This window comes from Euprymna scolopes, chromosome 25, assembly GCF_053919585.1.
Source record: "Euprymna scolopes isolate OS-2025 chromosome 25, ASM5391958v1, whole genome shotgun sequence".
NCBI classification, from domain to species: domain Eukaryota; kingdom Metazoa; phylum Mollusca; class Cephalopoda; order Sepiida; family Sepiolidae; genus Euprymna; species Euprymna scolopes.
This window is the reverse complement of record NC_136506.1, coordinates 31,751,825-31,768,008: the sequence shown is the minus strand read 5'-3', so window position 1 is coordinate 31,768,008 and position 16,184 is coordinate 31,751,825. Positions and strand designations below refer to the sequence as shown.

The following is a 16,184-nucleotide window of genomic DNA, read 5'->3' as shown; positions in this document are numbered from 1 at the left end:
TATATTTAGACATGTTTTCATGCTCCTATATTGGTCAACTTCTGTTATGTTATTTAACAAAGTAAATATTTCAAGAAAATGAAAATAATTTCTTGCAATTTTGATTATTCAGCAAGTTGATACATCTTTTGGGCAGTGATAATAAGAATTATCAGTTTTACATTTGAGCTCTTATTTAATTTTAAGGTTTGTTCTATATCCAAAAATAAACTGCAAAAAATCAATGCTTCACCTTTAAAACATTCTAAAATGTTGTATAATCAACTTTAAAGATGTAGATTAGTTAAATTGGAATTCTAGATGTCATACTGAAAGAAAAGGCAATAAAACAATTCTTGAAATAAGGGAGATGGAATTGAAAAGAGAAACAAACTTTATGTGAACATATTATTTTTACATTGTTGTATTGATCTCATGTACAATAATGCCTATTTAGTGGTAATGTGATAAAAATTATTAGTTTTATATTTAACCTTCAAGTTAACCCTATATCCAAAACGGATTGCACGCTCTAAGAGCCATAAAATTTGTATTTCTTGACCCTTTGTGCTGTCAACTTCAAAAGTTGAAGACAACTCAATCATGGATTCTGTACTGAATACAGTAAGAAAATGCAATAAAACAATTATTGAAGTTAGAGGAAGGAGGTATTCATCGAAATGAAACAAAAATAAACTATATGCGAACATATATTTTTTCTATTGTTGTATGTATTTAATGTACAGCGATACAATCTTGGATTTTATAATTCAAAATTTATTTCTCTTTATTTTGTTCAATGAGAAGATTTATTTCACATGCACGTATGTTTTGTTTTTTTTTTTGTTTTTTTTTTTTAACTAGTTTAATACATCAATGTACTTTCCTTTTAGTACCAGAACCGACCACCGGATCCACTTCAACAGGAACTACGACAACAACACCATTGATTACTACAGGTGAAATATAGACGATTAATTCGTTAATAAGATTTTTATAGTCTGGTTATAATGACCTTATTTGCGGTAATAAATTTATGTATTTATATATAACTATATAATTAAATTTCATTCATATCTGTTAACGTGATTAAAAAAAAATCATTTGTTTTATTTGGAAAGTTACAAGATTTTTATGTTTTAATATTATTTTAACGGTATGGGTTAATTCAAGAGAATGGCCTACGTACAATGGAACTACATGAGGGTTCACAATATCTCTAGTGAAATTTGTGTTTTGAGTTTGACACGATTCAAACATTGCTAACAGAGTCATTTGTATACTACTGGTAGGCAATTCAAGACAACCACATACGAATAATTAATTAGAATAAACGATATCCACTCCACATATTTACTTATATCTGTAATATCCACTATATATATATCCAATATACTTCGACCCCACTACCTTCTCATTAATAGGTAATTTCTATAATATAATCTTTCAAACAAATCTAATATCTAACAAGCTCTTCTTTTTTTTCACCTAACAGTGACCACTAAAATGACCACAACATCAGGACGTACTACAACAACACCAGGTGAGAAACAAATTTATTGATGATTTAAGGATTCACATATTAAGACAATAGATTAAAATATATATAATTCTTAGTATCATATATAAGAATTATTTTTTCAAATTGTTAAGCCAATGTTCTTTGCAAAAGTATAAATTGTTCAAGTGAAATTTATACAAATATATCTTCTTTATTGTCTAATATTTTACTAAAATAGAAACATTCAAAAACTTGGCAAAACAATGTGCAGAACTACCAAAATAGAGAACAAGTATCTGGAACTTTCTAAAAAGGGAGTTGAACAAAAAATGTCTCATCAACCCTATTGTCAACTATTTCTCACTAAACCACAATGTTGGGAGATCTTCATTTGAAATTGTTGGATAACTACATATAGATCTGATACACGGAGATGATGGAAAAAAATAAACTGCCTATATCCTCTGTGAAAACAATTATGTGGATTAATCTATATATATAAAAGCGAAAATGTGTGTATGTATGTTCGTATGTATGTGTGTTTGTGTGTCCACTAAAAACTTTCGACAGACATGACGAAAATTCACAAACTTGGTATCATATTGAAGCGCCATCCTTCGCTCGAAAAATATCGAAAGATTGGCCAAAAACGTTCATTTTTTCACCCCGAAATCGACAATTTTCGACAGGGGGGGTCAACAAAAACGGTCCTCTCATGACGACGACCGGTTCTACGCATGCGTCAGATGACGTCACACCTGATTTACTTTAAATAGTTGAAAAACTTACTAAATTTCATGTACATTGTGTTAGCTCAGTTGGTTAGCGTGTTGGTTCGTTATCTAAACGGTTTGGGTTCGAATCGTGGTGTGAGATGTCTTTTCTTTTTTTTCCATTTTTTAAATTTAAATATTGAACCAGTGTTATTTAAGCCATTTTTCGCATAACGTTCGTTTTTCCGTTTTTTTTTTTACTTCGCTTATCCACCCCCGACCACACACCCAAAAACACCCGGGTACCCACCGATTTTTTAAATTTTAATATCGAAACAGGCTTATTTAAGCCATTTTTCACGTGTTCGTTTTTCTGGGGTTTTTTTTTTTCGATTTTTACATTTAACATCGTTCGTTTGCCTTACGTTAGTTTTTTTTTTTTTTTTTCAATGTTTTCATTACCCCACCTCCGCTTAAGTTTTAACGTTGTTTTCTTTTTTTATTTCGCTTATAACAATGCTTACGTCGTCGTCGGAACGCTCGATGATTTCTGTGCGGCCACCTGTCAATTTGGTTCTTACTTAAATAAATTCAAACATCTTTCAGTAACTCATTCTGGCTGGCCGATTTTATTTTCAAACTTCGCCTCAGGGCTTCGGGTTCGATCCTACCAACTTTTACCCAACACACACCTCCAAAGACCCGGGCAACGCCGGGTACCCCCGCTAGTCTATATATATAAGTCAAAATGTGTGTGACCATTTCGTGTATGTCTCGCAAAGGCTTCTTTCGCACACACTCCCGAGTTCGTTACTATCGCTTACAACTGTTTATATAGGCGCTAGATAATAATATCTAGGATTTGAGAATGCGTGTATAGATTTATTTACATCGACTTTTACAAAAGTATTGCTATTTTGGCTTCTCGCGTGTTGATTGGACTTTTTCATATAAAATGCGAAACTAATTCAAAGTTAACATTCTCGACATCGCGCCGGGAAACGTCCAGAAGCAATCAGCTTTGATCAATGTGGGGATAAACTCCTCTCATATCAGACAATTGTTAATCAATCTGGACAATGGGGAGCTGCTTTCCCCCTCTCCAACATCTGTTGGGAAAAACCAGTCAAAGTTGGGTAAACAAACTGCGTGACTTCTATTTGACTTCAATAATTAGGTCAAATAGAAGCAGCAGAGTTAACTTTTATTGCTGCCACCTGTCAATAGTTAAATAAATAAATTCAAACATTTCTCTTGTATGTCTCCGTGGCCCAGTGGTTAACGTCGCACGGTTTCTTTTTCACACTTTCATTTCCAACTTTGCCTCGGGTTCAATCCTCATACTCACCTACCAAAATTTTAACCCCCACCCACCCCCGGAGTTTTGATTTACCCAAAACCACACACACCTCCAAACACCCGGGCAATGCCGGGTAGCCCCCCCCCCGCTAGTTAAAAATAAAGAAAATAATTTAACATGAAAATAAAGATATTAAATAAAGGGTGGTAACCTCATAAGTATGTCCAGAATACTGAGACATTGGGAAAAAATTACTTTGATTAATTGAACTACTATTCTCATCTTGGATGTTATTATCACAACGTTTCATCCAATGTAACCTCCAACCTTCTTCAGGTGCGTCTTGTCGAACTCAAGTATCTTTATGTGATAATTCAGAATGTGTACAGAATTTCAGACGCAACCTTTAATCCATAGTAGTAGCTTTTACTGAGAATTAAACTATTTATTTAATCCACAGAGGTGAAAAATGAATCCTGGAATGAATGAAGTGTAGATGATTGTTACGTCTTTGAACGTACCATGACACATGCTAACAATTATAATTCAATAGTGTGAAATTGAAAAAAAAATAGATGTTTTGAATGACTAGAGATAAAAAATATTGTTAGAGAGGACAACATTTATATGTGTATAAAAACCCATGCATCTTTTAAAAATCTTCTCTATTACTGGCCTGATGATATTGAACCTTAAATAAGGTCTTACTTGAAATATGTATGCACGTATGTAGCTGAAATATTTGTATAAACAAAAATTTATACTAAAATGTAGCACTACTTGTTATTGAGCATTATTTTATAAATAGCATAGTTTCATAGAACTAAGTTATATGAAAAAAAATTATATTATGTACAAATTTACAAAGACATAACAGGTATTTTGTACGAATAAAATATTTGTGTCTGTAACTTTGAAAAGCAATGTGTGTGTATACTTGCCTACGTGTCGACTACTACTATAGAATTATGTGTAGTATTAGATTTAGCATTTTCTTGCTGGTATTTAATTAAGTATTCACATTTATTGGTTTCTTTCTTCAAACTAGCACCAGAAAGAGATGAGTCTGAAAGTAAATTTCTAAACTCCATCCAACACATTGTAGCATGTAAAAAAGACATTTGAAAAGTTGTCCTTTGATTTATATGATACAAACTAATTTCAATAGTCTTTTTTTTATTCAATGCTGAGTTTAATTATTACATATTAAAATAATATAATAAGACTGACTCCATCTTTATTTTCTAAATCTATATTTACTTTTTCATCACGGTAAACTGATTATATATATATATATATATATATATATATATATATATATATATATATATATATATATATATATATATGCACACACAATATTTCACCGCACACAATCACTTTATAATAAATTGTGTTGGATTAATTTACAGTTCGATGTGAGTCTACTTCTGGTATGAATGATAAAAGCATCATTCCTGATGACTACATTAGTGGAACACCAGATACACCAAACTCTCCTGTAAATGATGTCAGACCTAGTGGACTAGGATGGATTGTACCAGCACCAAATGAATCCACTGACCCGAAACCAAGCATCACAGTTAAATTGACCGATGATCCTGAAGGGGTAGAGCTGATCAAGGTTGATATCAGTGGTAATGCTAAGAAAATCACAGTTCTTGTACAATATCCAGGATCACAAGATTTTGTAGAAAAGCCCGGTGCCACTAAAATCACTGGACCATTCATCTCAACCACATTTGACAAAGTGACTGCAATCAAAGTGATTTTGGAAGAAAAAGAAGATGATCAGAGTGCAAACTATAGAGTTTGGCTGAATATTGAAGCATGTTTCAATTTGCCAAGTAAGGATATTTTATCTGTATTTTACAAATTCTATATATAAATATTATTCTTGTTATTGGCGTACTTGTAAAAACAACTGGGTATCCTTCATTTACTTGCCATTTTGTAAATTATCACTAATCGTATGCTTAGAAAAATAAACATCTATAATTAATACAAGTACGAAATGATACTTATATACATAGTAGTAGCCTAAAAAATATGTATGAGACTCAGTGCTGTTGATTTCTTAAAAAATCTATCTAATTCTTTGAACTCTCCCTTTATATATATATGTGTGTGTGTGTGTGTTAAGTGTAAGTAATTCGGTGCTCATCTGCACTGAAAAACATAGTAACAATATTTTCACATTTTTTTTATTCATATAAAATTATTTGTATATCCAACTCATTATTTTCTAAATTCTTATTTTGCCAGTCATGCCCTGAGCACTTAAATATTACATATTTTTAAATGCTTGATGTATAATAGAATTTAAAAAGAAATTATTTTGGAAAAGGGTGTTTATTTAAATGTTTAAAACATGCCCTTACTTAAGATGTTGTGTCTATATATGCACAAACATAACTAAACTAAATAATAACTAAAGTATTAAAATAAGTGAGATAAATCTATAGTATCCTGCAATCTATGTAAAACATGATTTTTATTTAAATTATTTATCATACAACTATTTTTGCAGAAATAGAAAAAATAGAAAATAGATGTTATATTTGGTTTAAAATAATTGCTAATTAACAAAGTTTTGAAAAATTTCTCTAATAATGCTCCTACTGTAACTATATATTTATTTTTCAGCATCTCCAGTAACATCTACAAAGAAAACTACCACAGCTGGTAAGTAGATTCGTATTTGATGGTAGTTTAAAATTTCTTTCAATAATTTGTTTTATAAATATATATATATATATAAAAGATGAAGAATAAAAGACTGACAATATAGAAATATATACTAATGCATATAGATTTACTCGTTTGTTCAATATGCATGTCACATCAATTAGGCGTGTAGAATAATAATAATAATATAATAATAATAATAATAATAATTCTGATTTCGTTTATCAACGTCTCCCTGTAAAGAGATGGGATTCATTTCCGGAGGATTTCCCTCAATCCCAGCTCCAAACCAGGAGCTTCAAAGATCAAGGGTTTTCCTAAGGATGTTGGTGGTACGTACAATAGCAGAGGTCTGAAGGCCGCCTAAAACATCGGGAATTTTGTAGTTTTTTCAATTGTCCTTCCAGACGACTTGATACTACTCCTAGCATATCAACTACGAGTGGGATTATTTGTGTTTTAACCCTGTGTATACGCCTTATCTCCAAGGCTAATGGAGCATAATTGTTCCACTTTTCGTTCTCCTTTTCTCTCAGATTCCTGTCCCAGGGTACTGAGAAGTCTACAATCTGCTAGTTTTTTGAGACCTTGTCAATAACGACCAAATCCAGACAATTATGTTCCAATTGCTTGGTCGTTATGACACTTTTGTCCCACCATACCTCTACCTTGCCATCCTCACTTGTTCTCACTTCATCAGGCACCGTCTCAAACCATTTTCCAGCACACTTCATTCCAACCTTCTTACACACCTCTCAATATATCCAGAGTCCCATGTGATTGTGTCTTTTGCGGTACTCTCTCTGGGTCAATCCACTACACCCTGCTACAAGATACGCATTTGACTTTGAGGTCTTACCACAAATCCGGCATTCTGCAGCAACTTCCTCTCCTAGAATCACTTTTGGAACAATCATGTTCCAAATGCCTGCTCTTATGCTGCACAAACAAAAGCTTCAGTACTCTTAGCCAGATACCCAGCTCTAAGCCATTGCCATGATCTTTCATAAGCCACTTCTGCTATATCCTGGAAGAATCTTTCATGCATTTTCTTCCTAGCCAGTTCCTCTGCCCTTTCTCTATCCATACATTTCATGAACAGAGAAATGAAGGAGAAAGTCAGGAAGGAGTATCTTAGAAGACGGAAACTAATTGCAAAGTCGAAACTGTATGGAGGAAACCTAATGAAAGCAGTGAATGCATGGGCAGTCAGTGTTTTGAGATACAGTGCGGGAATTTTAAAATGGTCTGACAAGGAGTTGCATGCCATGGATATCAAAACAAGAAAAGTTTTAGCAATGTTTGGTATATTTCACATTCCAAGTAGCGTAGCGAGGCTGTATCAAAAGAGGAAAGATGGTGAGAGAGGATTGAAAAGTGGAAAAGATTGTGTTAGAATCGAGGACATGTCGTTGAAGGAGCATGTGGTTAGAAGTGAGGAGTGAATGCTTAAGGTTGTGGCCAATGAAGTGGGGGTATGTGAGACTAAGGCTTATCATTATATTATTACACTTATCATCCCTAAAAAAGGAAAGTGGAATATTCCAAATAAACCTTATCATCTATATATACATATATATATATATATATATATATATATATATATATATATATATATATAAAAGTGAAAATGTATGTGTCTGTGTGCATTTCCCTACGCAATAATTCTGTCAATTTTAAGCCTACAGATTCGAAATTTGATATACAGGGTACTGAGATTTGGGAAAATCGATGTGATTGGTTTTCGGACAGAAATTTGGTGATTAAGGGGTCAAAGTTCAATGATTTGACCTTTGAGAACTCTACCAAACTCTTCCTACAATTTTGGGTCTAAACACGTGAAATTTTAGATATAGATTCCTTGGACATGGATCTAACTTAATAACTTTATTTGAGCCCTAAACAATAAATTTTAAGGGGTCATAATAGGGGTCAAAGTTTAAAAAATTGACCTTTTTTTTTTGTTTTGTTTTGCTCAGCATACACCTCAAAACACCCGGGCAACGCCGGGTACCCATGCTAGTATATATATATATATATATATATATATATATATATATATATATATATATATATATATATATATATATATATATAAAATTGGTGTCGCTGTTGAGGCAAAGCTAATAAAAATGATTTGTCTTTCTTAGCCTTTTGGCTAAGATCAAAGTGTAATATCTGTTCTTCAGGTGCTACATTTCAATTTCTTCTCTCTCAGTGGAAGAGAAATCCTTTACAACTAAGACAATTTTTTCTCCACGTTAAAAAACGATCCTGGTGTCTAAATCTGTCCCGTGGGGAGGCATTGTGAATAGGTACTATGTTTAATGTAACAAAGTTTTAATATTAAAAAAGTAACTGGAAAAAGTTATTTCTGATTTAATTACAAAATGCCCTGAAAATGTCACTTCTGATTAATTATAAAATGCCCTGGAAAATGTCCGTTCTGATTATTTTTTTTGTTGACTTTCCTCCCCACAAGGGCGAAATTGGACATGAGGTCGGTTAAAAATTTAGGGGGAAACCAGCTCCCCAAAAGGGGCACTCTGGTCAATAACAAAAATAAGAATTGTATCAGTAATGAAGGATTTCTCCTCCATTAACTAAAACCAAAAAAGGGGGATTTAAGTCACTGGAATGCTGAAACTGATACTACACTCAGAAATTCATGTTGAAGCAATGGTTGCCTAATCTCTAACCGTTTTAATGTTTCTATTTATTACTTTCAAAAAGCTGCTGAAACAGTTTATAATTTAAACATTACTTTATTTCAAGTATATTTTAAGCAGTGGGTTACGGGATATGAAGTCAGTCTCGGTAATTACTCAAACCGTTTACGATTTAAACATTACTTTATTTCATGTATATTTTTAACAGTGGGGTGGGGGGATATTAAATCAGTCCCGAAAATGGGTGAAACCATTTACGCATTACACATTACTTTATTTAATGTATATTTTTAACATTGGGGTGGGAAATATGAAGTCAGTTCCGGAAATGACTGCAACCATTTACGTTTTCGACATTACTTTATTTGATGTATATTTTTAAAAGTAGGATGGGAGATACGAAGTCGGTCCTGGAAATGGCTGAAAAAGTTTACGATTTATACATTACTTTATTTCATGTATATTTTCAACAGTGGGTTGGGGATTATAAGTCAGTTCCAGAAATGGCTGAAACAGTTTACTATTAAGACATTACATTATTTCATGTATATTTTTAGCAGTGGGTTTGGGATATAAAGTCGGTCCCGGAAATGGCTGAAACAGTTTACTATTTAGACATTACATTATTTCATGTATATTTTTAGCAGTTGGTTGGGGATATATAGTCAGTCCCGGAAATGGCTGAAACAGTTTACAATTAAAACATTACTTTATTTAATGTATATTTTCAAGAGTGGGTGGCGGATATGAAGTCAGTCCCGTGATTGAATGAGACGTGCAAATATATACTACAAGAAAGCGTCGCCCAGTATTGAATGAAATAGGTGGGAAGCATATAGTAGCAAAATACCCAGCGTTGCCCGGGATCGAATGAGATAGGTGAACAATATATTAGTAGAATATGCAGCATCACCCGGGATTGGATAAGATAGGTGAAACATATATACTATGAGAATACCCAGAATTGATTGATTTGTTTGTAATGAAATACATCAAAGTTATTATTTAAGTAAGGGGAGCGACATAGTGGGTTAAAGTTATGAAAATTATTGTCGAAATTAGTAACATATCCAAGAATTATGAAAAATGAGGAAATGTGAGTTACTTGATTGGTGTGTTTGTAATGATATAATAAGCCCAGACAATATATCAAATATATTATATAAGTAGGAGGGAGAGGCATAATGTGGGTTTTTAATTATAAAAATTATTGTCGAAATTAGTAACATATCCAGGATTATGAACAAAGATTAAATGTGAGTTAATCGATTGTGTGTTTATAATAAAATAATCAGCCCAGGAAATATATCAAAGTAATTATGTTAGTAAGAGAGGGAGATAAGGATGGTTTAAATTATGAAAATTAATTGTCGAAATTAGTAACATATCCAAAAAGTATGAAAAATGTAATATGTTATTTAATGCATTAGTGTGTTTGCAATGAAATAATCAGACCAGTTATTATTTTAATAAGTGGGGCGATGATGTGGGTTAAAATGATGAAAAATGATTGTCGACATTAGTAACATATCCAAGAATTATGAAAAATGTGAGTTAATTGATTGGTGTGTTTGAAATGAAATAATCATCCCAGATAATATATCAAAGTTATTATTTTAGTGGTGGGGGGTTGATAATGTGGGTTAAAAATATCAAAAATAATTGTTGAAATGAGTAACACATCCAAGAATTAAGAAAAATGATGAAGTGCGAGTTAATTGATAGTTGTGTTTTTTATGAAATGATCAGCCCAGACAATATATCAAAGTAATTTTTTAGTAAGAAAGGGCGACGAGGATGGTTTAAATTATAAAAAATTATTGTCGAAATTAGTAACATATCCAAGAATTATGAAAAATGACGAAATGTTATTTAATTGATTGGTGTGTTTATAATAAAATAATCAGCCTAGATAATATATCAAAGTTATTATGTAAGTAATAGGGAAGGAGATAAGGAGGGCTTAGATTATGAAAAATTATTGTCGAAATTAGTAACATATCCAAGAATTACGAAAAAATGATGATATATTAGTTAATTGATTGGTGGGTTTGTAAGGAAATAATCAGCCTAGACAATATATCAAAGTTATTATTTAGTAAAGAGGGAAGGGCGAGAATGTGGGTTAAAATTATGAAAAATGATTGTCGAAATAAGTAACATATCCAATAATTAAATGTGATTTCATGCATTAGTGTGTTTGTAATAAAATAATAAGCCAATACAATATTTCAAAGTTATTATTTTATTAAGGAGGGGGCGATAATGTGGGTATAAATTATGAAAAATGATTGTCAAAATTAGTAACGCACCCAAGAATTATGAAAAATGATGAAATGGAGGTTAATTGATTAGTGTGTTTGTAATTAAATAATCAGCCTAACAAATGTATCAAATTTATTATTTTAGTAAGGTTGGGCGACAACGTTGGTTTAAATTATAAAAAAAATATTGTCGAAATTAGTAACATATCCAAGAATTACGAAATATGATGAAATGTGAGTTGATTGATGTGTGTGTTTGTAATGAAATAATCAGCCCAGGAAATATATCAAAGTTATTTTTTAGTAAGGGGGCGATACAGTTTTAATAAAAAAGTAGAATATGATTGAGCCTTCATTCATGCTGAACAGAACGCTCACAGCATGCCCACCAACAATATATTACATATGAAAAATGCTGCTGTGGAATTTCCACAGGTCCCACTAGTTATTATTATTATTGTTATTATTATTATAATCATCTCCAAATCAATTTGTTGAGCTTTGCATTATCCCAATAAGTCTTCTCTTAAAGAATCTATCTAATTCTTTGAACTCTCCCATTGTGTGTGTGTGTGTGTGTGTGTGTGTGTGTGTGTGTGTGTGTGTGTGTGTGTGTGTGTGTGTGTGTGCAATTTCAAATCAAATTCCATTACATTTTTTAATTTATTTTCTGTTCTGTGTTTATTTTCTTTGAGGTATTCTTTAAATAAAAAAATAGTTTGTGCACACAATTTTTAAAAACAAATTTTAGAATATTTCACATATGTATTGATTTCTAAATATGTATTGCAATATGTATTGATGCTAAAATAGACCTTGTCTTTTCATTTATTGCTTTTTTATGAAATATTTTCTTTAAATTCCGTTCTTTCAAACTGAATCCAAAATCAAGTTTTACATTAGCAAGAAAAGGTAATATAAACTGAAAATAAATTTGAAATTTAGTTTTCTCTCTAGGTCTGATTTGTTTATGGGTCAGTTTTAGGTGGATTTGATTAAGGCTGGAGAAACTGATTTGAATCTCAAATATATTTTGTTTTATGAAAATCACCATGTCAGTATTGTAGAAGAAACTATATAGTATTCTGGTTCACTTATAGACAATTATTTCGATGCTATATTAGGCCACTTTTTTATTCTGTTATGTTGGCCTCTTTTTAAATTTTTAATATATTATTTAATAAACTAAATATCTCAAGGAAATGATACAGGGTGGAACAATAAATTTGTTGCCTTAAAGAAAACAACGCTATTTTAAAACTTTTATTGAAAAAATTAATTCAGGTATCTTAATTATGTAGCAGAGCCGACATCTATTCAATTTAGTCACCTTCAGCCTCAATCACCGTATCAATACGGGTCTGGAACTGGGAGCATGCCTTTTCCACAAGTGAGAGTTCGGCAAATACTCACTGGATGATAGCAATCAGGCTGGTTCTGGTGTTGTGGGAGGTCATGTTGGTGGTGTTCTCAACGTATGAACAAACGAAGTAGTTCAGTGGGTTCAGGTCGGGGGACGAGGAGAACCAGTAGGAAATGGGTATTAAGTTGTAGCACTCCTTCTGAAGCCTGGGTTTCTTTGGACTTGTGGACCAGCGCTGAGTCCTGCTGCCACACCCAGGGCCTGCCAGCGGTCAACTGATTGCACCAGGCCATCACCACACTCTTCAGCACATACAAGTGCACTTTGTTGTTGACTTTCATGCCGAATTCAAATATGTAAAGTGGCATGATGTGGCCCTCACTTGAAACTATACCAAAGACCATAACCATGGCCAGAAACTTCATTGAGCTGTGCTCTCGACCATTGAACCATCCGGATATCTGGATTTGCATTTTGAGGGTGCTGGCAATGGTCCTGTTGTCATAACTTGAATCGGTAGAGAGCATGAGTTGTACAGCAACGCATCTCCGATCTCACTTGTTGAACATTGTGTCATTTTCAAATGTGATAGAAGGCTCCTGTAGCTCTTTGAATTTGTACACAACTAACCAGCTAGTAGATGGTCTGCAACAAAATAAGAAAACTGGTTTTTATTAAATGGAAATGGAATCATACCGTCTTTTCTAGAGCCACAATTTTATCGTTCAACCTAGTATAAAACAATTTCTTGCAATTTCTTTTAATTATTCAGCAATTTGGTACATCTTTTTAACAACGGTAATATAATAAAACATTATTAGTTTCATACATATATTATTTAATTGGAATTCATTGACACAGTGGATAGAGATGTTGAATCTCTATGGTTCCAGGTGAACATTGTCTGAAGATAGCGGTTTCAATCCTACCCAAAGCCGGACAGAGGCTTACTTGGCCAAAACTTGGTGAGATGACAACAACTATGGAAGGCAGTAATTGCTCAAAATGCAGTTAGGAGATTCAGAGTTCCTATCCCATCATGGTTACCACCTGACGATGGTCAGAGGAATAGTTGGCCAAAACGTTGTGAAACAACAACAATAAAAAAAAAAGATGAGGATAATAGTCCACAATACAATAAATTATTAGTTTTATATTTGAGTTCTTATTTAACTTTAAGGTTAACTCTATATTCAAAAACAAACTTAAAAAGTAAATACTTCACCTTCTAAAACCCCTAAATTTTGTATTAGCTGACCCTTTATGTAATTATTTATTATGTAGATTATACCATAGCCTCTACTATAGCCTCTTTAATCATAGCCTTCAGTACTTCTAAAATCTGTTCTCTCTTTCCTACAGGTACCTCTCCATTTACAAGAACACCAACAGTTACATCTTCTTTGAAAACCACAGTTACAATTCCAGGTATAACTTGATATTTTTAAATTACTTATAATCATTATCGCTTATTTTTTGATTAAATTACACATTATTGTTCAACTGATAGCAAATGAACTGAAGAAATCGGTTTCATATTCTCTGAAACGAAAATAAAAGGTGTTCTCATTTTTGTCATATGTGCAAAATGCATAATGATTCATGTTTTAAACTAAATAAAAAAAGATACAATGGCAGACAAATATAAATTCCTTAGAATTATCTTTTATCCATCAGGTAAGGTATTTTCAACAAAAATGTAATGCAATTAACCTTCTCCAAGTAATAGCTCAAACTGATTGGGAAGCTGATAAGAAATCCCTACTCAAAATGTATGAAATAATTGTGAGATCGAAATTTGATTATGGAAGTTTCATCTATGGCAGAGCAAGACCCTCATACCTGAAATCATTGGAAAGTATTCATCACCATAATGTTGCACTCGCATTGGAGGCTTTTCACACATCTCCAGTAAAAAGCTTATATATTGAAGCAAATAAAAGCCACCCAAGAAGAGAAAAATATGGCACTTCAGTATGTTATAAAGTGGGCACCATTTTTTCTAAATCCTACCTATGGCTACATTTGTAATGTGTAATATAAAACTCTATTTGAGAAAAAAATTAGTAACATTAGGCTTTTTAGTTACCGTATCCAAGAATTTGGAAACAAACTGGAATTGCACTCTAGTCTCAGACAGCAACCAATAATTTTCAAAATTCTACCATGGGAATTCATCATTGTGTAAAACGTCTGCATAATTAATATAATGCAAGAATTTACAGATTTATCTAAACATAAAATATTTGTTTTATGAACTGAGATCTTAAACCAAAAACACACGCATAATACACACTATGATGAGTTAAAATAACTTTATTTAATGGTATTTTCATTTTCGTTATCAAGAAATTATATCCTTCAAAATTGTATTCTGAAAGATACCACTTCTTAAATGTATTCAATCTTGTATGCCAAAATATCAACTTAAATAAACTTTTTAAAATGAAATTTAAAAATTAGCCAGTATTTAACAAGCCTTCTAATTTTTACCATTTTTAATTTTATTTGCAGTGTGTTCGAATGATTGCCACTGTTGGAAAACAACTTGTGACGAAGTCTGCATTCGTACAAAATGTGCAGTTCTATGCACCTGTCAACCCGGTTTCAATAAAGAAGGAAATCTGTGCGTGAAAACTCCAGAAAATTGTGCAACGTCCACACCATCAACAACCAAGAAACAGACAACATACTCATCTACTGAAAGTACCTATGTTTCCATAGGATCGACAATCACACCAATATTTAGTGTGACTACATCAGGTTAAAATTATCACTTTTCTCCTTTACATATATGAAAACAAAAAGACTAAAACCATCCATATACAGTACTGTTTCGTTTTATAACAACTCATCAGTGTGGCTAGACTAGCACTTCTCCCTAGCCAAGGATTGAACTTAAAAACCATCACGTTGATAGTCGGCAATTCAACCCATCGACCCATGGGAGTGACGTCCGCAAATAACCTCAACAAATGTCCATTTCAAAAAACATTCGTCCATCACTTTTATAGTGCCCAAGCCACTTGTCTTTGTTTAAACACAAATAGCGAGCCTCGCACATATATATATATATATATATATATATATATATATATATATATATATATATATATATATATGAAGATACATATGCAAATAATTATTTTCACAAAGAACGTCACAGTTCACATAAACCATGAAAGCCACAGGCCAGAAGTCCTAGACTTGAGTTTCGCCCTCATTTGGGCCCATCAATAGACATATCCGAACTAAGGTTTTGAAACCTGAGTCTCTTGCATACGAGGCGAGTACCCTGCCACCTAAGACACAACGTCACATACAAGAAAGTTTATTAACTAACAGTGATCAAACAAACTTTGGTGAAGTTCGAGTGTGTAATATACTTATTTCTTCTCAATAAGAAATGTGATCATCCAACTACTAGAAACCCAGGCCGATGGCTCATAAATAGAAGTTCAAATATTTTTTACTGATGAGCCTAAAGGAAGGTGAAATTCGAGTCTAGGATTTCTGCTATGCAGCTTTTATGGGTTGTGTGAGCTGTAGTGTGATTTGATTGTGAAAATAATTATATACCATCCCACATTTAAAAATTTATATATATATATATATATATATATATATATATATAAAGAATTGTTTATATAATTATAATAAAATTCGTGTAAGAAAATCTTGTTTGGAGCTATCTAAATATATTATGT

At 32.3% G+C, this 16,184-nt stretch overlaps 1 protein-coding gene and 1 pseudogene across 1 annotated transcript in view; both read left to right on the top strand.

Annotated features, from left to right (window-relative positions):
* The window catches only part of LOC145247313 (uncharacterized), a 558,870-nt gene that overhangs the window by 472,585 nt on the left and 70,101 nt on the right, over positions 1-16,184 (top strand). The window contains exons 331-336 of the mRNA XM_080108949.1: positions 873-938; positions 1,475-1,522; positions 4,906-5,340; positions 6,140-6,178; positions 13,840-13,905; positions 14,992-15,240. Coding sequence (XP_079965075.1) covers positions 873-938; positions 1,475-1,522; positions 4,906-5,340; positions 6,140-6,178; positions 13,840-13,905; positions 14,992-15,240 — 903 coding nt within the window. The remainder of the gene's footprint in view (positions 1-872; positions 939-1,474; positions 1,523-4,905; positions 5,341-6,139; positions 6,179-13,839; positions 13,906-14,991; positions 15,241-16,184) is intronic.
* On the top strand, positions 8,319-8,434 carry LOC145247672 (U2 spliceosomal RNA; annotated as a pseudogene).